This window comes from Hypanus sabinus, chromosome 15, assembly GCF_030144855.1.
Source record: "Hypanus sabinus isolate sHypSab1 chromosome 15, sHypSab1.hap1, whole genome shotgun sequence".
Lineage (NCBI taxonomy): Eukaryota > Metazoa > Chordata > Chondrichthyes > Myliobatiformes > Dasyatidae > Hypanus > Hypanus sabinus.
This window is the reverse complement of record NC_082720.1, coordinates 16,047,081-16,072,346: the sequence shown is the minus strand read 5'-3', so window position 1 is coordinate 16,072,346 and position 25,266 is coordinate 16,047,081. Positions and strand designations below refer to the sequence as shown.

Below are 25,266 nucleotides of genomic sequence, written 5' to 3'. Positions count from 1 at the left end.
TAGGTAATGGGAGCTCATCCCCAGTCCCACCACCCACCCCACCATGTCCCTGGCTATGAGAACTTTTAGGAGCCATGTTTATGTAGAAGCATATCAAAATGGACTGCTGCACGTAGAGTAGGAAAGATGAATGGAGAAAATTGGAGCTTGGGGGTTAGGCAGCCAAACCTGTAAATAGTGCCACCAGACTACGGTGGGAAGAGAGAAATCAATATCATAGATTATTTTTTCTGACAAAAGCATGGATTGCTCTCTCAGGGCCCTGAGCATCAAATCACTTCAATTTTAGTGAGGCTAATTACATCTTAGTGATCTATTTGAACAGACCATAGTAATTTGTTTTCTTATTTCAATCTACAGAGCCCTTACCGAGCATTTCTCATGAATGTTGTTTTCATTTGCTTTTCAATCTGGGGAATGTTGCTGCTTATATTACATGGGGAGAAACAAATTAAATTGGTTGCTTGTACTCAGTGTGCAATATAGTACATAGTACCCTGGTTCTGAAATTCAGTTCCAGTGACTTCAAAATGAAGCTCAATGTGCAGCTGCCACTATAAGACCAAGGATACATTTCTAAACCCACAACCTAGAGCTTATGGTCAATGGCAAACAAATGCTATTTCCCACTCCCTTCAAAGAAAAGGTTCCCACAAAGATTTAACGATCTCAGTGATGAGAACGGCCCCCCCTTTCTACATTTGCTGCTGGCAAGCATCAGTTGAAGGGGATCTCTCACTCTCAATCACTGTGATGTCATCCAGCTGGCTGAGCAGCCAATCACGGAAACTCTCATGAGAACTTGGTAAGCAATGTTTAACTAAATTTAAAAATTTCAAATGCTACAATGAGTTTGAGGCATGAATATAACTAAAGCAGAAATTAAAATATGAAATTAATTTTATAATTTTTAAAAATTCACTCAATTTTGAGATATTCATGAAAAAACTATGAGCGTACATAAAATTATTTCTACTAGTGTCACAGGCACAAGAGATTTTACAGATGCTGATAATCTTGAGCAACTGACAGAAAGTGCTGGAGGAACTAACCAGTCAGGCAGCATCTATGGAGGAAAATAAACAGTCAATGTTTCTTCCATGGATGCTGCCTGACCTGCTGATTGTTTAACGTGCTGTAATCACAGTTTAGCACAACATGAAGAATTTGTTCAAATGAACAAACATTTTCATGTTGCTTTTACAGATACCATGTTGTAAGTACCCTGAGAATACATGTCAGTTCAAATGATTACCTCTGAAGGGGCACCGCATTATATTGAGCTTCCAGCACACTACATTGAGCTTCATACACACCAAATTTCTGCAAATTCCTAGAAAATTAAAGCTAATGGGTTAGCTGCCCTTCATATGACATAATGCAACAGTTAGAGGTTTTAACAGAACTAGATTACTCTAAAGGTCTTCTACTTGTTAACCTGTTTCTCATGTCAGTAGAGTCCGGTTTTATGAGCAATCCTTTGGGATCAGGGGTGGCTTGCTTCCACTTACCGTATCACCCAGAACATGCCCTCTTCTCATTGCTACCATTAGGAAGGAGGTACAGAAGCCTGAAGGCACTCATTCAATGATTTAGGAACAATTTCCTTCCCTCTGCCATCGGATTTCTGAATGGACATTGAGCCCATGAACACTACCTCACTACCTTTTTAACTCTATTCTTTGCATTACGTATTTAACTTACTGTAATTCACATTTTTTTTTACTATTATTATGTATTGCATTGTATTGCTACCGGAAAGTTAACAAATTCCACAACTTATGATGGTGATACTAAACCTGATGCTAATTCCAGTTCCTTGGATTCTGTGGTCACTGATGATGCCAGTCTATATGCACTGCTGCCTCCGAGAGGACCACAACCTTGTCATGGGGTTTGGAGGCTTGTGTGCCTCAATGACCCAGACAGCTATTTTGGCTGGAGTCAGAGCCTCGTGCTTTGGATTTTAATTAGGGTCACTCATGCCAAACAGCTCAAAGGGTGGAGGCCAGACTAAGGATAGGGGTTCAGCTCAGAGCTAACAACCCTGACTGTTCAACAAAGAAATTGTTACGAAAACAGCAAAGAGCTGCCCTAAACACCCACAGTATTACAGTCAGTAACTAACTAATAGACTTCCAACAGTATAGCTGACTGGCCTTCACCAAGGTTTTACATGGCAATCACCAGAGAGATAAACCCTTTTTCGTGTGTTCTAAAGGTAACCATTTTTTTTCACATTTCTTTTAAAATACATGCTTCTATCATTTTAATGCTATATTATGGATATGAATTGCTGTCCTTGCAGCAGTGACATAAAACAGTCAACCTGATTCACTTTGAAAGACCACAGAGAAGGAGATAGTGACAGGAAGAATGCAGCCAGCATGTTGATTCATCTGCTCTTATTGAAGGATCTGCTGAAAGGAATGCCAATCTAGTTTAGTTATATAAATGAGCCTGTTTGTTTGATGTTCTGGACTTCTCAGCACTCATTCATTGTTTGATTCGAATCTTATTTTCCATGCAAATATTTCAGAATCGGAATCAGGTTTACTATCACCAACATGGACATGGAATTTGTAAACTTAGCAGCGGCAGTTCAATGCAATACATAACCTAGCAGAGAGAAACAATAATAATAAATAAACAAGTAAATCAATTACATATATTGAATGGATTAAAAAAACCTGCAAAAACAGAAATACAGTATATTAAATAAAAATGAAGTAGTGTCCACTTAGGAATCAGTTGGCAGAGGGGAAGAAGCTGTTCCTGAATCGCTGAATGTGTGCCTTCAGGCTTCTGTACCTCCTACCTGATGGTAACAGTGAGAAAAGGGCATGCCCTGGGTGCTGGAGTTCCGTAATAATGGACACTACCTTTCTGAGACACCGTTCTCTAAAGATGTCCTGGGTACTTTGTAGGCTAGTACCCAAGATGGAACTGACTAGATCTGCCACCTCCTGCAGCTTCTTTCTGTCCTGTGCAGTAGCCCCTCCATATCAGACAGTGATGCAGCCTGTCAGAATGCTCTCCATGGTACAAATATAGAAGTTTTTGAGTGTATTTGTTGACATGCCAAATCTCTTCAAACTCCAATTAAGTATAGCCACTGTCTTTCCTCCTTTATAACTACATTGATATGTTGAGACCAGGTTAGATCCTCAGAGATCTTGACATCCAGGAACCTGAAGCTGCTCACTCTCTCCACTTCTGATTTCTCTATGAGGATTGGTATGTGTTCCTTTGTCTTACCCTTCCTGAAGTCCACAGTCAGCTCTTTCGTCTTACTGATGTTGTGTGCTGTGGCACCATTCCACTAGTTGTCATATCTCACTCCTGTACACACTCTCGTCACCACCTGAGATTCTACCAACAATGGTTGTATCATCAGCAAATTTATAGATGGTATTTGAGCTACACCTAGCCACACAGTCATGTGCATATAGAGAATAGAGCAGTGGGCTAAGCACACACCCCTGAGATGCGCCAGCGTTGAATGTCAGCGATGAGGATATGTTATCACCAATCCGCACAGACTGTGGTCTTCCAGTTAGTAAGTCGAGGATTCATTTGCAGAGGGAGGTACCGAGGCCCAGGTTCTGCAGCTTCTCAATCAGGATTGTGGGAATGGTGTTAAATGCTGAGCTATAGTCAATGAACAGCATCCTGATGTAGGTGTTTGTATTGTCCAGGTGGTCTAAAGCCATGTGGAGAGCCATTGAGATTGTGTCTGCCATTGACCTATTGTGGCGATAGGCAAGTTGCAATTGGTCCAGCTCCTTGCTGAGGCAGGAGTTCAGTCCAGTCATGACCAACCTCTCAAAGCATTTCATCACTGTAGATGTGAGTGCTACGGGGTGATAGTCATTAAGGCAGCCCACGTTATTCTTCTTAGGCACTGGTATAATTGTTGCCTTTTTGAAGCAGTGGTAACTTCCACCCATAGCAGTGAGAGGTTGAAAGTGTTCTTGAACACACCCGTAAGTTGGTTGGCACTGGTTTTCAGAGCTTTACCAGGTACTCCATTGGGACCTTCTACCTTGCGAAGGTTCACTCTCTTTAAAGACAGCCTAACATTGGCCTCTGAGACAGAGATCACAGGGTCATCAGGTGCAGCAGGGATCTTCACAGCTGTAGTTGTGTTCTCTCTTTCAAAGTGGGCATAGAAGGCATTGAGTTCATCTGGTAGTGAAGCATTGCTGGAATTCATGCTATTGGGTTTCACTTTGTAGGAAGTAATGTCTTGCAGACCCTGCCAGAGTTACTGTGCATCTGATGTTGTCTCCAACCTCATTCAAAATTGTCCATTTGCCCTTGAAATAGCTCTCCGCAAATCATACCTGGTTTTCTGGTACAGGCCTGGGTCGCCAGACTTGAATGCCACAGATCAAGCCTTCAGGAGGTGGCGTACCTTCTGGTTCATCCATGGCTTTTGATCTGGGAATATACAGTAAGTCTTTGTGAGCACACACAGGTCTTAACGAAGTCGGTAACAACTGCAGCATACTCATCCAGGTTCGAAGATGAATCCCTGAATACAGTCCAGTCCACCGATTCAAAGCAGTACTGCAGGGGCTCCTTTGTTGCAGTCTTTGCTACTTCGGTTTCAATACTTCATTTATTATGAAGTTTGTAAACTGCTTTCAACAGATAAACACAAGTGGATAGTTTTGCAAAGTGCAAATTAACATTCTATCAATGTACAAATATGAAATTAAGCTCCATATTCTGGCTGTATCGGCTTACTTGATTTTCAGAAATAAAAGTATCATCACGCTACTCTGGCTGGGAATTCAGTGACAAGGATTTGCAGAAATATCTACTTACTATTTCAGTTAAGAGGCATATTAAATTCTAATTACACAAAGTTGATGTGGAGCATTAAATTTCAGTTGCAAACACTTGTTTGAATAATACAGCATGTAGGCACAGTGACACATTGTGCAGCTGAATGCGGGATAGGAGCTGGCAAATCTCTCACAATGCTGATTTTCACTGTTGGATCTAACAAGAGGGAAAAAGGATCTTCCACAAATAGGATGGAAAATCAAGAGTCAAATCATTGACTCATTGTTGAGAGCTGTAAAGTTGTTTTTGCACTAAATCAGTTTTATCGTAAGCAGTCTGCTTTGTGTGCTGCCTGAACTTAACTGCTAAACATGAAGAGAAGATGGGAAAATGGAAGCGCCAATGGTTTTCAAAAAATTGAAGCCAGCTAACACAATGCAGGATAGACACACACCAAGTGACCCATTAGACCCAAGTATGAGTTTCTTGCAATGCTTTTTGTAATGAGACCAACATAGATCTAAACATGGTTGTTCATCTAACGTTCTTGAGTCTGTGAATGCAGAATTCCAAATTAGTGATGCATTTAACATCAAACTTTGAAATGAAAGAACATCAGCTTAATACTACTGGATCAGTTCCACTCTAGGGTATAAATTGATGCTCAAGTTCCTGGGAGTGGGCTCACATCTCCAGGAAGGTGGTTGTAAATGAAGTTGAGTATAGGTGGAAAATTGTCCAATGTCAAATCTCCTGATGCTCATTAAACTGCAGTGCCTTTTCTAACATCATCATCATTAAGCACCATATTGTATGACATAGGTGATCATGACATTCCATCTGTCTTTAATCTGAGAAGTTCCAATAAGTTCTTCAAAACTTTTGCCTGCTCCTTCCTTTGGTGTAACTCATGAATGTCATGCACTGTTGACTGTGACTTTTCTTCCAGCAATTTTCCCTTCAGACAAAATGTTCAAGCTTCTCTTTCCAGTACATGTTCCAAAAACTCCAGCTGCCATGTCCTCTTATTCCAGCTTTTTGCAACACTTCTTCATTTGTTACACTGTCCTTCCACGATATTTTTATCATTCTTCTCAGAAACCACATTTCTGTGGCTTTGAATCTTCCCTCATTTTGCTTTGATATTGTCCAACATTCACTTCCATATGTTAGTGTGGAATGAACGTAGCACCATAACACTCTTGAGTTTCATAGAGAAATTATGTTATTCTGCAGTATCTTGCTCAAATATTTGTATGTGCATTTAGCAATCAACCCCAATCCTCTTACGAGGAATAAGGCACCCAAAAGTGATTGAACGGAGGATGGGTGAGATGATGGAAACGGAAACCAGTTATCTCGTCAAAGATTCCCATCATGTCATAGGAGAGAAATTCAAGTAGTGTTTGTCTGTCACCGTTGCCTATATTGGGATTATTGCTTTACAATCACTTCCTCTGAATGAAGTTTAGGAAGGTTGTTTGATTTGATTCAACCTCTGTTTAGAGATGATAATGATTTTCAGTGCGCTCCTCTTTGATTGTTTATGACAGTAGCCACATGCAGATGAAGAACTGTGAAATGATATCCATAAGTGTATCAAGTTTTTATGAACTGTTGTTACTGCCAAATGCAACAGTTTTTACCAAAGCAAAATTACATTAAGAGGTTTTAATTAACAAATCAGCTGAGGAAATCTTGCTTCTCTGGAGTACATCAAAGAATGATCCAGATGTTGAGTGTTGGAAGCTGTATAATTTGTTCCTCTTTTGGAAAGGAACTGTCACCCTTTATAGAAACTCAGAAAGGAAGCTTGATTATGGAAACAATTCAAGTTAAGCACTAGGTTACCATAGTTACAGTCCTTTAGAGGAGGATAATTAAAAGGGGTGGTGAGAATATGTGCCTGCTGCCATTCCTTCTAATGTGTTTGAAATGGGTGACCTTCATATGAAGGATGTTTATATTAAACAGTCAAAAACATTATTTTTTTAGCAAATTATAGCATATTTCTGCAACCCCTTTTGCTGTGTTCACTACAGGTGTCTGAGTAGCATGCCAAAATAGTTCTCCTCACACAGGGTGTGAGCAATGTGTAAATCTATCAATGAATATTTAATATTCCCTATCCCAGCCTACAATTGTATCTATTGAAGACTGAGAGTGACAAAGACATTTTGGTGTCTCACCTGTTGGACAGAAAGAAAATGCAATGATGGCATCAAAGACAAATAACGTTAACTTGGCTTTGTCTTTTATTAAGCTCCAGATCAAATTAATACTAATGAAGCACCTGGCAAGTATGTGCTCCACTGTCATTAAGTGCTGAACAATGGATTTTATAGCTGAGATTTACTTGCGCCTGGAAATTCTATAAAAAATATTAGACATCTTAAAAATAGTATTCTCGTATTTTCCTTTATCAATCTTGCAAAATCTATAGTCCTTACTGAAAAATAGCTGTAGCTTCTAATTTCTTAATATCCTAAATTTTAAATTCTCTTCATTATATCCAGGCTGCTCTTGACCTTACCTCATTTATCCATCTTTAGCTTTTTGCATCCACAAGACCCTTCATTGCTAAACTGCTGTTCTTTAGTTCAAGTGCTTTAACTTTCTGCCACATCGCTCTTCAATTCTGGATTTTTTTCTCAACTCATCTGCTGTGTCTTTCCTCCCTTTGTACTGGCTTCAGAAGCTACCAATTTGACCTTGCATTTGAATGCTATTCCTGCAAACAGTTGTCTTGACTTTGTGCCCATTCCTTTTTGTTTTTGCCTGTGAAGTAGCTGGGCAAGGTTTTTCAATGCAGATGCTATATACCTGAACGTGCTCTTGAATGGTGGGATACTGCAGATGATTCAGATTTTTTTTTCTCAACTAAGTTTCATGTTAGCAACTGAATTTCGGCTGGATGCCTATGAAGAATAAGAATTTCAGGTTGTATGCTGTATACATTCTCTGATATTAAATTGAACCATTTGAGTAAAGGTGAACTGGTGGAGGAACAGCAGGTCAGCAAACAGTATCTGCAGAGGGAAATGGACAGTTAACATTTTGGGTTGAGACCTTTCACCTGGGCTGAAAGGGTAGAGAAGAGATAGCCAGTATAAAGAAGCAAGGGGTAGGAGTCAGGTAAGATCTGGCAAACAATAAGAGGATCCTGGAGAGGAGGGAAGGGCAGAAATATCAGCAAGAGGCCAGGAGGTGACATGTGGAGGCAACGTAGGGTTTGAATCTGGCTGGAACCTGATTGAAATATTAAAGCTGAATGTTGGAAATTTGTTACATTCTCTGCAGTTTCAGTCTGGGTCTGAGCGTAGCCAACTCATGAAAGAGCAAGTAGCTAACCATGTATTTTCTGGTCTATTCAACTTTTGTAATAAAGCAGGTGGTCCCGTCTTATATTAAGCTACAAGAAACTTGAACAAAAGTATGACTAGGTATTATTGCAGCATTCTGTTTCCATTTATTCTTCATCATCATTACATCTCCTCATGTTCATCTGACCAAAATCTTGGCATTGCCACAAAGCATAGAATCATTTGTAAATATCATCATCCCTTGCTAGGTTTTTATCTCCAGTTCTTCACAATTGATTGTTGAAGGAATAAATTGAGATGCATGATCCAATTATCTACAAGTCACTGTAGTTTCAATTCTCATGGGACCTTGAGATGTGTGTAGAACACTACAGAACTGGGCTGAGTAATGTAAATTGTGATGTTACACTGACAACCTGGAGCTAGCCTGATTACTGTGAAAAATTGAAGAGATATTTCACGGGATTTACTTTCATGGTACTTTTAACCTGAAGTTATTCCCCTTCCTGAGGGGATTAATGACATCAAATAGAGTTGATTATGAAGCAAATTGTATGTGGTTGGTTTGATAATGGAGCATGCAAATGACCCAGATCATCTTTGAATCAGCTGAGCTGCCTCTTCATTCCCAGTGAAACAAAATACAATGGTATTGAAACAAAATACAATGGTCATGCAAGGACTCTCTAGATAGAAAGGCAAAAATAAAGAGAGGAGAAAAAAGAACTCATGTGGAAATATACTGATCATATCTCCAATGTTGCAAAAGCGCAAATGGATTGGGTGTTTCCTATAAAGACTAACCTTATATGTGAATGTGATTCAATCTCTTCTGTGGCCAGGAACTTTTCAACCTCCCTTTTGAAGGCCAGAGTAAGACAGCACAAAAACACACATACTTGCAAACCAACATTCCCTCTAAATGTTTCACAGCTGCGCAGACCAACCAGGCTGTTCTGAGTAGGAACTTTTTACATGGCCTAAGAACTGTGGCACTTTAAATTAGATTTTTGTAATATGCATACTATGAACATTGAGAATGGAAATTGAAAAATCACACACTTTTGATTTTACATATTAATTGCAGGTATAATGAAATAAAGTATAACAAAGAAAATCTATTATATTTTGTTAACATTTTCTCAACTGTCTTTATTACAAATCCATTGTCTAGAAACATTCTCCAGATTAATTTCACATCCAGATGAAAGATAATGTAAGAACATAAGAAAAAGGAGCAGGAATAGGCCATCGAGCCTGCCCCACCATTCAATAAGATCATAGCTGATCTGTCTGTAAACTCAGCTCTGCCTACCTTGCCTTTTCCCCATAACCTTTAATTCCCCGACTATGTAAAAATCTATCTAACTATATCTTAAATATATTTAGTGAAGAAGCCTCAACTGCTTCCCTGGGCAGAGAATTTCACAGATTCACCACTCTCTGGGAAAAATAGTTGCTCCTTATCTTCATCCTAAATCTTCTCCCCTGAATCTTGAGGCAATGTCCCCTGGTTTGAGTCTCACCTACCAATGGAAACAACTTTCCTACTTCTATCTTATCTATCCCTTTCAAAATATTGCATGGTTCTATAAGATCCCCTCTCATTCTTCTGAACTCCACAGAGTATAGTCCCAGGCGACTCAATCTCTCCTCATAGGTTAACCCCTTCGTCCCTGGAATCAATCTGGTGAACCTCCTCTGCACTGCCTCCAAAGCCAGTATATCCTTCCTCAAGTATGGAGACCAGAACTGCACACAGTACTCCAAGTGTGGCCTCACCAGTACCCTGTATAGTTGCAGCATGACCTCCCTGCTCTTGAATTCAATCCCACTAGCAATGGCCAACATTCCGTTTGTCTTCTTAATAACCTGTTGTACCTGCAAGCCAACTTATTGTGATTTATGCACAAACACTCCCAAGTCCCTCTGCACAAGAGCATGCTACAATCTTTCACCATTTAATTAATAATCTGCTCTTCTATTTTTCCTTCCAAAGTGGATGACCTCGCATTTACCAAAGTTGAATTCCATCTGCCAGACCTTGGCACACTCACTTAACCTATCTATATCCCTCTGCAGACTCTCCACATCCTCTGTACAATTTGCTTTTCCACTCAGTTTAGTGTCATCAGCAAATTTTGCTACACTACACTCAGTCCCTTCTTCCAAATCATCAATGTAAATGGTAAACAGCTGCGGGCCCAGCACCGACCCCTGCGGCACCCCACTCACCACTGACTGCCAATGGGAGAAACACCCATTTATACCAACTCTCTGCCTTCTATTGGTTAACCAATCCACTATCCATGCCAATACCCTTCCTCTGACTCCATGCATCCATATCTTATTTATAAGTCTCTTGTGTGGCACCTTATCGAACGCCTTCTGGAAATCCAAATAAGCAACATCTACCTGCTCCCCTCTATCCACTGCACTCATTATGTCCTCAAAGAACTCCAGTAAGTTTGTCAAACAGGACCTTCCCTTTCTGAATCCATGCTGCATCTGTCTAATGGAACCACTCCTTTCGAAATGTTTCGCTATTTCTTCCTTAATGACAGCTTCAAGCATTTTAATGACTACAGATGTTAAGCTAACTGCCCTATAGTCTTTTATCTACATCTTTTTTTAAAAAGTGGCGTGATATCTGCTCTCTTCTAATCTGCCGGGACCTGCCCAGAGTCTAGAGAGTTTTGATAAATGATCACCAACACATCTACTATGACCTCCACCAATTTTCTCAGCACCCTGGGATGCATCCCATCATGATCAGGGGACTTATCTACCTAATAAATACTTAATCCTCATTAAATCATCCAAATATTCCACTTCTGGTTTGTTTCTGGGTTTACATTTGATTGAATTCGTAAAACAGAATCCGCATTCGCAGTCAGCACTAGAAGCTTGAAGTGTTCCAACAATGTCAACAAGTTTTGACAGTTCTCCAAATTCTTCATTTCTAAACACATAGTTCAACATATCAGTGAATGTCTTAATTGAACTAGTCTTAACTTTCTCAGAAATGAAAATTTTGAAATTACAGTATTGTTGCAATATTTTTGAGGCAAAGCTTTTGTTGTAGTTCATAACAGTAGCTGAGTATTTGTTTTGTCAGTTATACGATATTCTCTTCCAAATTCAAAATTAGTTGTGTTTGCAATAGCAACAAAGTCAAAAGCTTGCCAATCTCTTAACTCATCATCAGGAATTCTATTATTCAAATGATAACACACACATTGAATGAATCATATAAATCAAATGAATCAGACATTGTATCAACATCAGAACCTACAGATGCAAGCAGATCTTTCATTTTGTTGCTAAAATAAACAGTATCACTAAGATATTGTGACTGTAACTTGTCGATTTTTGCTTTTGCAGACTGCAATACTTCAATGGTATTCAAACAGCTTTTCTGGTGAAATTTATAAAGAAAGGCCAAATCTTATAAAACATTGTTAAGGACAGTTAATGGTACTCAATATTATGGATTGGTCAAAACTTTCAGGTAGTTGCTGATGAGATCATCAAAATCTTGTAATTCCTCATTAAAGCAGTAACAGCAAAATATCTTGACAGTCATCTTACTTTCTTCAGTGGTCTAAATAACACAACATCATATTCTGTGACATCTAATTCTTCTAGCTTACCTTTTTTAAACCGATGACCTGTTGAACATTGTAAACATTGTTTGCAGGAGTGTGTGCAACACAGTATTACTGAGACAGATGCTTTATTTCTTATTGAAGAATTGCTACAACACCATTATTCTTTCCAAGCATAACATTTGCCCCATCTGACATAAACATCACCGTGTATTAATATCAGGATTGTTGTTGCTATCAAATTTATTTATTGCTTCAGCAGTAATGATACAGTCACATGCAGTTAGTTTCAAAATGCTCACAAAGACAGTCTTATAGGAAATTTCATTTTCCACTACAGGATATTTCAAAATTATATTAACTTAATTAGAAAATTATATAAACATTATATAAAAGAAAATTCCAGTTGCACGGCAGCAAAGGCTACGTGCATGAGAGCATTTTAGCTACTTCACGACTGCGCACCCATGCAGCTCAGAGGGAACAGTTTTGCACACATACACACACGCCCACACACACACACACACACACACACACACACACACACACACACACACACACACACACACACACGCTCACACTCAGACACATAGACACACACACAGGCATGCAACCACTCGTACATAGACACACACACGCACACACACATACAGGCATATACAGACTTACAGTACGTGCACCCATGCACATGAATAACCAGTAGTTCACAAACTTCTGAGGAAATAAATCCCATTGTTTATTTGTCTCTGCAGTGAAACTCAGCCCACTGCTCCGTCAGGTTTACTTACCTCTGCACTGAACGGAGGCCTTGAGCTGCAGCTAACGAGCCTCTGAAGCATAAACTTCAGTTCTGCATGTTATTTGCTTACTTTTAATGTTTGCATGATTTTCTTTTTCTCTCTGCACATTGCATATTTGAAGCCTTCTGTTGTTTTAATGGGTTCTATTGGGTATCTTTGTTTTGTGGCTGCCTGTAACAAGGTGAATCTCAAGGTTGTATAAAGAATACATACTTTGATTATAAATGTACTTCGAACTTTGGACTGAAACTACTTTTATTCAATTTAACTGAAGTTACGGTGTTTAATTACCTGCTTCTGGTTGGGTGAACTGGATCACGTTATCAAGGTTTTTATGTAAGTTGTTTAATCACACAATCTATACGTATTGACACTGACGTGGTCATGCATAAGTACACATCAATGACTTCTTTTGTTGACTGTGAACATCTATGTTTTTAGCTACAGTTCTCTGTAAAATAAGAGTAATAATATTTCTAGTTTGTTAACTATCAGAGAATTCTTTCTGTTCAGCTGCTGACCATATTAACATTGTGTACTATAAATTGAAAAACTGCAACAAAGACTGAGAGGGAAGGAAGACACTGAAAAGAGCCATTACTTAAGTACTTGAAATGGCAATTGACAAGCTGCTATTGAAAAACAGTATTTTAGTTTATTTATGTCCAATCAAATTTAGCTCATTTAAATTCATATCAACATACAAATTAACGGGTGGAAGAATCTAGCAGTCATGCAAGCCTCATGCTTTGGCAAGTAAGGTGAAAATAAACCTGAAGGGTTTCTACAGTTATATTAATAGCAAAAGGATAGTGAGGGATAAAATTGGTCCCTTAGAGAATCAGAGTGGACAGCTATGTGTGGAGCTGAAAGAGATGGGGGAGATTTTGAACAATTTCTTTTCTTCGGTATTCACTAAGGAGAAGGATATTGAATTGTGTAAGGTAAGGAAAACAAGTCGGGTAGTTATGGAAACTATGACGATCAAAGAGGAGGAAGTACTGGTGCTTTTAAGGAATATAGAAGTGGATAAATCTCTGGATCCTGACAGGATATTCCCTAGGACCTTGAGGGAGGTTAGTGTAGAAATAGCAGGGACTCTGACAGAAATATTTCAAATGTCATTAGAAACGGGGATGGTGCCGGAGGATTGGCATATTGCTCATGTGGTTTCATTGTTTAAAAAGGGTTCTAAGAGTAAACCTAGCAATTATCGGCCTGTCAGTTTGACATCAGTGGTGGGTAAATTAATGGAAAGTATTCTTAGAGATGGTATATATAATTATCTGGATAGACAGGGTCTCATTAGGAGCAGTCAACATGGATTTGTGTGTGGAAGGTCATGTTTGACAAATCTTATTGAATTTTTTGAAGAGGTTATGAGGAAAGTTGATGACGGTAAAGCAGTGGATGTTGTCTATATGGACTTCAGTAAGGCCTTTGACAAGGTTCCACACAGAAGGTTAGTTAGGAAGGTTAAATTTTTAGGTATTAATATTGAAGTAGTAAAATGGATTCAACAGAGGCTGGATGGGAGATGCCAGAGAGTAGTGGTGGATAACTGTTTGTCAGGTTGGAGGCCAGTGACTAGTGGTGTGCTTCAGGGATCTGTACTGGGTCCAATGTTGTTTGTCATATACATTAATGATCAGGATGATGGGGTTGTAAAATGGATTAGTAAGTATGCAGATGATACTAAGGTAGGTGGCGTTGCGAATAATGAAGTAGGTTTTCAAAGTTTGCAGAGATTTAGGCCAGTTAGAGGAATGGCAGATGGAGTTTAATGTTGATAAGTGTGAGGTGCTACATTTTGTTAGGAATAATCCAAATAGGACATACATGGTACATGGTAGGGCATTGAGGAATGCAGTAGAACAGAGTGATCTAGGAATAATGGTGCATAGTTCCCTGAAGGTGGAATCTCATGTGGACAGGGTGGTGAAGAAAACTTTTGGTATGTTGGCCTTTATAAATCAAAATATTGAGTATAGGAGTTGGGATGTAATGTTAAAATTGTACAAGGCATTGGTAAGGCTGAATTTGGAGTATTGTGTACAGTTCTGGTCACCGAATTATAGGAAAGATGTCAACAAAATAGAGAGAGTACAGAGAAGATTTACTAGAATGTTACCTGGGTTTCAGCACCTAAGTTACAGAGAAAGATTGAACAAGTTAGGTCTTTATTCTTTGGAGCAGAGAAGGTTGAGAGGGGACTTGATAGGGGTATTTAAAATTATGAGGGGGATAGATAGAGTTGACATGGATAGGCTTTTTCCTTTGAGAGTAGCGGAGATTCAAACAGGAGGACATGAGTTGAGAGTTAGGGGGCAAAAGTTTAAGGATAACACCAGGGGGAATTTCTTTACTCAGAGAGTGGTAGCTGTGTGGAACGAGCTTCCAGTAGAAGTGGTAGAGGCAGGTTTGGTATTGTCATTTAAAGTAAAATTGGATAGGTATATGGATAGGAAAGGAATGGAGGGTTATGGACTGAGTGTGGGTCAGTGAGACTAGGTGAGAGTAAGCGTTCGGCATGGACTAGAAGGGCTGAGATGGCCTGTTTCCGTGTTTTAATTGTTATATGAATATATGGTTATATGATGTGGCACTTCCTACCACTGAATTATTTGATTTCCTAGAGGGGCCACAGACTAATGAAGATCTCTGGACCAATAAACAACCATTGGAAAGTTATATTTTACTACAAAACAAGGATAGTAGTCACAAAATCCATGGGTATTTCTTCTCTTACAAGTCTCTTGCTTCCACTCGATATTTGTGGATTCCAAACGTGGCTGATGAGGCCAATGTAGGAAAGGCAAGCTGTGCCACAGTTGGGTCAGAAGGAGTTACTTCCACCATTTAAAATGAGCCTCTATGTATTTCTAAAGGATAGATTGGATATTCTCAGTGCTGCACTGTACTTTGACAGTTTGTGGGTTAATAATTACCAGAGATCAATGAGGGTTCTTCACTTTTCTCAAAAGGGATCAGGGAGCATCGTTGAATTGTTTGTTTTGACTGGTATCTCTCACAGTGACAGAATACATCTATTTGGGGACTCTGGTTTTAGGTATGCAAAAAATGAAATCTGCCTAATGAAGCTAATTGAGTGTAAATAGGTCCTTAATGCTTTGCATATTAACCTCGAAGAGGACACTAATGTTGGTTGATTATCTTGCCAATGAATTTGGTGGTATTTTTCCAATGCTTTGAGCTTTCAGAATCTTAGGCTACATCCACAATAGACTGGATAATTTTGAAAATGCCAGTTTCGCGTAAAAACGTCCACACTATGCATTTTTAAAAGTATCTCTGTCTACATTGAAACAGAGATTTCGGCGAATCTCCTCCTACTGCGCATGCACAGGACACATCTACCGAAAACAAGCGACGTGTTTGGTGTTGAATCTCAGTGTAAAAGTGCATGTTTGTGTAGTTACAGACTAGAAAAACTTAAGATGACGGACAGCTGTTGGCTCTCGTGCAGGAGAACTTAAAAGTAAAAAAAAGCGTGCAGAAGCAACCGTCAGGGAGTTCACGGACAGATTGACCTGGTTGACGACGAACATTGAAAAACTGACAAACTCTGTTGCATTAATAAAGCACCTTGCTAAATGTATGAATGTTTTAATGTCTGTATCAGTGTTATCTTGTCCGTTGTTTTAAGTTTTTCTAGTCTGTCCAGTCTGACTTACTGTTTTTAAAAAGCTCCGGTTACCCTGTACACACTACACCACCCAACCAGAGTTTTCAGATTTACACACTCTGGAGAGCGTTTTGGAAATGCTCCATTTTCGGGGGAGGAAAACACCGTTTCAGTGTGGACAGAGGGTCGAAGTGAAGAGAAAAAGCTTTGGTTACAGATTTATCTGGTCTAGTGTGGATGTAGCCTAAGGCACACCATTTCACCTTAACAAGCTTCTTGATGGAGTGGAAATAATCTATGGGACTAATGGGAAGCTGTTCAATTTACATTATCTCCAAACAAGAACGAAAATCATCCCAACCTCATAAGTCAAACTGTAGTATACCAATGCTGCTTCTGTTAGGTTCCCACCATTAACTGGTTCATTGAAATATACAACAGGATGGGCTCACAGTCAGCATCCTCAAACAAAGGTGTTCTGCTACCCCATACTGACTGTACAACACCATCATCCAACAATGAAGCTTCATAGCAAGAGCATGGAAAATGTGGACCACCTCTCTGTGAGGGCAGATACTGAAGATAACATTTAGAACATAGAACAGTACAATACAGGAACAGGCCAGTTGACCTACAGTGGTGTGCTGAACCAGCTAAAGAGCAAGTCAAAAGCACCCACACACTAATCCCTCCTGCCTACACAAAGTCCACAATCCACCATCTTCTTTACATCTATGTGCCCATTCAAACATCTCTTAAAACCTCTCATCTATTTGCCTCTACCACCATCCCAGGCAACACATTCCAGGCATCTACCACTCTCTGAGTAAAATACCTACCCCTCTCATCTCCCTTGAATCTACCCCTCTCACCTTTAATGCATGAGCTCTGGTATTAGACATCTCAATCTTGGGAAACAGATTCTCCCTGTCTACTCTAACTATGCCCCTCTCTCTATCTACTCTATCTAAACTTCTATCAGATCTCCCCTCAGCCTCTGCTACTCTAAAGAAAACAACTCAAGTTTATCCAGGCTCTCATGATAGCACATGCCCTTTAAACCAGGCAGTATTATGGTAAACCTCTTCTGCACCTTCTCCAAAGCCTCGACATCCTTCCTATAGTGGGGTGACAAGAACTTTATGCAATACTCCAGGTGTGGACCTAGCCAGAGTTTTACAACAGCTTTCAATGTGCCTGCCCAGCCTTTTGCCATCTCAGGAAGAGGGTGCTTGGAAGCCAAGTCCTCAAGTCCTGCGCAAAGCCACAGAACCTTAACCAATTGGCCACTTGCTTTTATGTGGTCTGTGTTCAGTCATGAATCAAGACAGCCTCTTGAAATAATACAGGGAAACATCATACACAATCAGTTAAACTGTATTCCAATACACCTTAAGAAAAGCTTCCTAGCATTGCAATTTTGCATGGTTTAAACCATGCAGTCATTGCTCTTCCCCAATCTGTTAAGCTCCAAAAAAATGTAACAACAAGCTTGCAATCCAGCCCTTTCGGTATCCATGAAGATGTCTCCATGTTTACATTGCTTCAACTAATACTTTATTTCTTGAGCTCTTTGCAGTTTGGTGTCAGTTTAGTGACAACAGCTGTTGTGCAACACACATGAAGTGCTAGAGGAACTCAGCACATCAGGCAGCATCTATGGAGGGGAATAAAAAGTTGACATTGAGGAAAAGATGAGGAACATTACCAGTGTAGGCTTGAAACATGGACTGCTTCAATTTTTTCTCTGCTACATTGACGACTGCAGCGAACCTGTTTCTGCACTCATGCTGAGCTTATCATTTCCATCAGCTTTGCCTCCAACTACCATTTTGCCCTCAAATTCATTTGGTCTGTCTCTGACTTTTGTCTCCTGTTTCTTGATCTCTCTGTCGCCATCTCTGGAGACAAACTGTCCACTGGCATTTACAAGCCTACTGACTCTCATGGCTATCTGGTCTATAGCTGTTCCCATCCTGTCATTTGGGAAAATGCTATTCCCTTCTTTTGGTCCCTCGGACCCCACTGCATCTGTTCTTAGATTGAATCTTTCCATTCTAGAACATCTGAGATGTCCTCTTTTTTCAAAGAATGGTGTTTAATTTCCACCATCATTGATGCTGCCTTCACCCGTATCTCCTCCATTTCCAGCTCATCTGCCTTCATCCCATCCTCCCGCCAGTAAAACAGGGATTGGGTTCTGCTTGTTCTTACCTACTACCTCCCACGGCCCCATAGATGTTGCCTGGCTTGTTGCGTTCTTCCATCACTTTGTGTATATTATTCATAGTTTCCAGCATCTGTAGAATCTCATCTTCAGAATGTATTGTGTTTATTTTGTAGGAGAGAGAGGGAAGCAATGTTTGAGCTTCTGTATTCAGGCTGCATTTGTTTTATTTTTGTGGTTCCATGCCATTTGATTTCAATCCAGGGTTGGATTCATACTAATAAAAATTCCACACATTCATTAATAGTGGGCAAATTTCTATGTATATTAAGTCAAGTTAAGCAAAAAGAAAATAATGATCTGTCTTCTGGTGCTCATCGGTGCTGGATCTTGATAATAATTGGACATATTCTGGGAGGAGTGATCGCAATGCACACCAGATAGCCAGAAGAGAAGCTCAAAAATGTTCCCTCTTTAGAAATTGCTCAATGAGCTGCCGCTGCTATGTGGTGATGGACAGTTCACCGGTTGTGAAGATGATGGAGGAAGGAAGTTTACCGGTTTTTCTATGGAATCAATTTGAAAATCAGGTCTTGAAGGTGAGGAAGCAGTTTCGGAGAAGAGGGCGGGGTTGGTGCAGTAAGTTTGTGTGGTCCATAACAAATGAAGTCAGGCTTTTGCTCCATTTTGTGGAATAGCTTCACTGATCCATTAATAACAGCAGATTGGACAGTTTTGTTCTCGGCAATGCTTAAACATTTTGTCAAGTGGGCTATAGTGATAATGTTTTCAAATACTGCCTAGAAATTTTATTGCCATCGCTTTCAGTGAGCTAAACCTGGCTGTGTGCCATCTCCTAATTGAGTCCTTATGAAATGGAGACAGAAAATCTTGCAGAAGCTGGAATCTGGAGCAGTAAATCCAATGATGAAGGAACTCAATGGCTCTGGCAACATCAACAAGGGGAAATAGACAGTTGATGGTTTGGGTTCCCAAAACACAATGGTGCAGTTCCCTTCTTAGTCCAGCTCCTCCAGTATCCTGTTTGTTGAGACAGTGTGAAAGAGGACAAAATATGAAGTGATGTAAGCATGGTTCATACCCATAAACATGCCGAGACAGGACCGCATGATTCTTGAAAGGACTTTACCTCATTGTTGCGTGGATGTCAGGGAAAGGAATCAGCTCTAAAAGGTCAAACACTAGCAAAGCACCTCATGGCTCTTTTTGAAGGAAGGAGAGGATGTTAAAGAGCTCCCACAATCACTCAAAAAGCCAAGGAAGTCCTGGTCAATGAGATATAAACCAGGAAGGCGATACTGGGCATTAGGATGCCTGGGCAAGCACAGCCTGGTTGGAGATGGCTGCAGTTATTTCTCCCACAAGAGAAAAATCCCTCAGAATGGGGAAATGCTGTAAGAAATGTCTTGCACTCACAGGATTTGCAACATTGCACACACGTCACTCTATGGCTCTGCAGAATCCTTATGGAGGGTGATCTGTGCTCTCTAGGTGAAATGCCATACTTCAAGACATACTGGGACATTCTTTCAGCCACTAAAGAAACTAGAGAAGGAATCCATTGATGATTGTATTACAGTCAGTGCAAGAGGACCTGCACAAGAGAGTGTGAGGGAGTTCCTGCATCTGCTGTACAACCTAGGTGCTGAAGATAGCAGCGTGCAGACAAGCTCCCAATGCCTATGATCTCCACGCCTCGCTGGCTGCTGGGAACCTTGGCTTCCTCCTGTACCTTTCGCTCTGACTTTCCTCAGGGCTCTACCTCAAGGGCTTTAGCCTCTGAACTTATGTGGTGCTGCTCTGTTTATCAGTGGTTCCCCAGCATGCAGCACACCTGGATGAACTCTACTCCATCTGCTTGGTGGAAGGCACCCCATATCAAAGCACGTATCAACGTTTCAGCTTCCTCCTCTATCCTGGGGTCTGTGCAGAGCCAGAGTCAGAGCATTCTGCTGCTGTGCTTGAAGGCACACCAGTACGGGTTGCCAAGAAAGTACTGGCCAGTCTTCACAGCAGGATCCCTTCTCCTGGGCAATATGAAGCATTTCACATGTGCCAGAACACAAGGATTAAGGAGCCATGTTTACTTCCTGGAAACACAGCGCGGACCACCAGAAATTTCTTATTATATCCATAATTACCTGCACATTGACAGAATGAAAGCCTCTCCCTTCCATAATAAAGAGCTACCACATAAAAAGAGCACTTGTGGATATGTGAATGTATTTGTGGTCACCTGCAGTGAGGGGAGTGGTGCCCAGCGTCCAAGATGTTGCTAATTAAGATCAAACTAGATGAAATCTTTACTTGTCAAATGTCAGAATCGTACCCTTTTTCAATAGTGGGAAGTACAATAAACACATATGATGAGTTCCAGTTCTACTGAGACTGTCAATGACAGACAGCGTGTGGAATTTTCTGCTGCAATTAACTTGGTATTACAGGAATAATGACATCATTCAGTGTGTTTAAGAAATATTCAGTGTATTCATGTGAACAACACCTTTAAGGTGTCTGGCCAAATTTCACTTTGTACCTGGATTCACCCAGAAATAATATCTAGCACAATCAACTCTGGGTGAAACCCGACTGGAAGCAAACATCAAATGCTGATTTTCTCTGTGATGCTGTGGAGGCCTCGGACAACTATGTAAAAAAAATAATCCTCTCCACCATATCTAGATTTGGAGCTGTCTTAGAATTTTGAACCCAAATCTTATTCTCACTGTCCTGCTTTGGACAAAGATGATACAAATTAGAGCACTCAAAGTACTAGCTCTTAGAAAAGTTTGTTTTTTGTGGAAGTGCATTTTTATGAAGTTCCTAACAAGCTTTTGTAAAAATATTTTGTTCCCCAAAGATTTGACATATATGTCATAATATGTATGTTACTGGATTGGTTAAGGAATCAAAGGCAATAGTTTGAAAAGTGAAATGTATCAGAATTTTTGTTCAGTTTTGTGAACGTTAAAACCAAATGAAGAATAGGTTGTAATTTCTGTGTTTCTCATATGATTATGTTTTAAATGGAAATATTAGTTACTGAAACTTGCCAATTTAAATTACATCATTCATACAAACATGAGCTATTTAATGTGGTTAAAAAGATTAATTTTCTTACTAAATGCCTTTTTTTTTGCTTGACATCAAATGTCCTTCTCCAATACTCCCTCCCTGAGTTCTATCCTACATATCACTAATTTCCCAATATATTCCTGTGTTTTCATTACAATTTCCCCTACTCACATCTGTTTTCTCATATTCTTCCCACTTACTTTCTCCATTAGAGTCCTTCACTATTCTTCTCTTTTCTTACCTCTTCTTCCTGATCTTCCTCGCCCTCTGCATCACCTAAATTCCATTTCTCATTTTGTTCCTGTGGTTGTTTTTCTTGCTTTCTGATTCTCTTCTTTTTTAATACTTTCCTTGGTCATAGGTTGCATACAGTTAAATAAAATCTCCATCCCTTTCTCTACCCATCCTTTACTTTCGTCAGCTAGATATATGCCTCTGCCTTTGTGTGATTCACCCAACTTTTTTTTTCATTTCCATCTTTGTCTCTCTCTTTCTGTCTTCATTGTATGTCTGAAAATGCATTTCTTCCTCTCTTTGCTGTCTGTTCCAAGACGATGACTGTTACTGAATGAAAATCTCATGAGAATTAGAATTGATTGGCCTTCTTCCTCCTTGGGCAAATGTTGCCAAATTAAAAAAAATACTGAGAAAATTAAAATCAGTTTTTTGAACAGAATGTTAATTTAAACACTTGGAAACACTGTGCTATTTTTAAATTATTCTGTTAATGAAGCTCTAAATAGGTTAATTAAATGTTTAGTCAATTATTGTGGTTTAAACTCTACAAAAGCTAAGTGTGTCTAAAGATTTGAATTTCCTTTCATTGCATGAAATAATCACACTTTGTTCGAAGCCATTTGACCAGCTATTTGTCAATTATTGCAAAGGCTGCTCTTCAATGTAACACTTTCCCTTTTGTCTAAACTTCCTTCTGCTATCTTGAATTCCAATAGTAAATCTACTATTTCTTATTTACAGTGATCTAAGTGAGAACCGGATTCCAGCTCTTCCCAGGAAGGCTTTCCGTGGAATTGTTGACATCAAAAATCTGTGAGTGGCTCCATAATATTTTCACAAATGTCATGAGTATGACACCAAATATTTCTGAGTTGTGTCACGTTTTATGTTGCATTCTGAACCTTTGTCGCAACAAGCCTGAAAATTCTTTGTCATGATCTCTAAAAACAGGTAGCCCACAGCAATGAACCAGTTCCCTTGCCTCAATGCAATATGTATGAGGCACTTTGTGAAGAATTAAATACAGAGTAGAGTCAGATGGTCACACACCTTGAAAACAACTTACTGTATATATAAAAAAAAGAATCTGGAAATACTCAGCAACTTGGGAACTATCTGTAGAGTGAGAAAGAAGGTCACTTTCAGGTTGAAAACTTTTCATCAGATGATTATTGGCCTGAAACATTCACTCTTCTTCTTAACCAATTTATGCTACCTGACCTGTTGAGTCTTTTCATGATTTTTAGCTTTTATTTAAGATTTCCAGCAATTGTTTTTTTAAAGAAAATATTCAGTCTTTGTTGAAAATGAAGGTGATCTTCTAAGTTTAAATTTTTATACAGTGATGTTTTGTCCTTGCTTCCCATTTATCTTTCACTTGACTTGAGAGGGCATTGAAGAGGTTATATAATATCTAAGTTGAGCTGTTGCTTTTGAAATTGATACTTGTATGTAATTCTAAATTCAGCTTTTCTTCCCCATTTTGCATCCATAATCTTAAATTGATAAAATAATCCAGAAATATAAATGTGCTAAATAACTTTGGATGTGAATTCAAAATATTTGGATTGAGGTTTAATCATTGCAAGCTAGGAAAATAATTTGCTTACAATAGTTAATTCACATCTATACTCCATATTTTCCTGTAATTAAATGATTAGTTGAGCCAGTTATATTGATCAATTCAACATTACTGTATATTACAGCACAATGTGTGAACAACCTCTAGATAGGAAGAAGACTGCAACAGGACTGTAGATCACCAGCACATTAAGTCTGTCACAGTATTCAATATTTCCTGGCTTGACCTGCCCCAGGCTTCCTCTGCTCTTCTGAGCCCAGCTTTCCCTTTCAGTCTGCTGGTTTCTGGGGCTGCCATGCTCCCTTTTCACCTACACTGGCCAAGGATGATCATGAGGCGGAAGGGAACAATGAATCTTAAAGGAATTGGAGGTGAAGAAAATTTGGGAAGTCAGCCTCATATACAATAACCTTGTGCTTTTGTTTGAATTTTCCCCAGCACCTTAAAGACAATGATGTTAGAGTGTGGCAGGAAAGGTGCAACTTTATATCAGAACTAACATTCCTGTCTTCTTTTGTTAATGCTTCCATGTTTTGAATAGAAGTCGAATGAAGGAAATACATGTATCCACGTGTATTTAATTTTCAAATAATTAAATCTGGGTTTTTTTCAGATCAATCCTTACAACCAGAGTCAGAAAAACAAAACCTACATCAACTCCCCTTTCTAAATTCCAAAATGAGAGCATTGTAACTTGCAGATACCCATGATGAATTAATCTCACCAGCATAAGCTTAAAAAGAAACCCAAGTTACTTGTAGGATCACATATTGCTTTTTCTTACATGGCTAAGTGAAGTGGTTGAAGTGATTTATATTTATTGAGTAAATGTTTCAAGGAATGCATGCGGTTAAGCACAAAAGAGAGCTAATTTATCATACAATATATTGTAATTCTTAATTACGATTTCCAGCAGCTTTATTGAAGCCATGACCTCTGAATATGTCATATTGATAATGCCCTCTCTTTCACATCCATTTTATTATTCAGTTGCTTCCAGTCCTTTGGAAGACGGGATAATATTTCTTCTCCAGCTTTTCAACAGAATTCTTTTCATTAGAACTGACTTTCAGAGAAAGATTCCTGGTTGCAGATATGATAGCATGAGGTACCTGGGCATGAATGGTGGTGACTTTACACTTATGGCAGTTGAGTAAATCCATATCAGCCCAAGTTACAAGACTCCTCAGTCGAATTAGAAATTGAGGATTTGCAGTGGGAAGTGGCACCTGTTGTAAACACTCATAATCCGACACTGATTGACACATCATTCAGAATTGAAGAAGGAGTGTAAATTCCCCTTGCCCCTTGGCTCACTCCGCCAACTTCAACAAAACTAAAAGAGCTTATTTATCTTATTGTAGGTCCTACTTGTCCGTAGGGTGGTTGCAAATTAACCATTCAGCACCACAATTACTTTCAGCTACTTTGAAGTAGTCAAAGCCTGGGAAAGCTGTTGTATAGTTGTTAAGTTCTTCCCTTATTGTGCCATACTTCTATCAACAAAATTTGTCCGGAGGTCTTCCGGTTGACCTTCAGACATCAATGTCCATTACTGTCCACTCACCTGAAACTCATAGAACCCAGAGCAATACAGCACAATAGGCCTTTCAGTCACATGGACTACGCCAAACATGATACCAGTCTAACCTACCCCATCTGCCTACATGTTGCCCATATTATTTTTCATGAGCCTAAATACCTCTTAAATATCGCTGCCGTATCTATGCCTCCCATTTCTCCATGTAAAACACAGAACACGGTGGGTGCCACTGCAGTAAAATGGCTAGCAGGATGTTATTACAACTCAGGTGTCGGACTTTAGGGCACCGTCTGTAAGCAGTTTGTACATTCTGCCCGTGACTATGTGGATTTCCTCTGAGTGCTTTGGTTTCCTTCCACAGTCCAAAGATGTACTGGTTAGTAGGCTTGTTGGCCATTGTAAATTCGCCCGTGATTAAGCTAGGGATAAATAGGTGGGTTTCTGGGGGTCATGGCCTATTGGGCTGGAAA

General features: G+C 39.5%; 1 protein-coding gene across 2 annotated transcripts in view; it reads left to right on the top strand.

Moving 5' to 3' along the window:
* Positions 1-25,266, top strand: part of LOC132405319 (slit homolog 3 protein-like) — a 630,603-nt gene that overhangs the window by 357,301 nt on the left and 248,036 nt on the right. For both annotated transcript variants that reach the window (XM_059990026.1, XM_059990027.1), the window contains one exon: positions 22,413-22,484. In XM_059990026.1, coding sequence (XP_059846009.1) covers positions 22,413-22,484 — 72 coding nt within the window. The remainder of the gene's footprint in view (positions 1-22,412; positions 22,485-25,266) is intronic.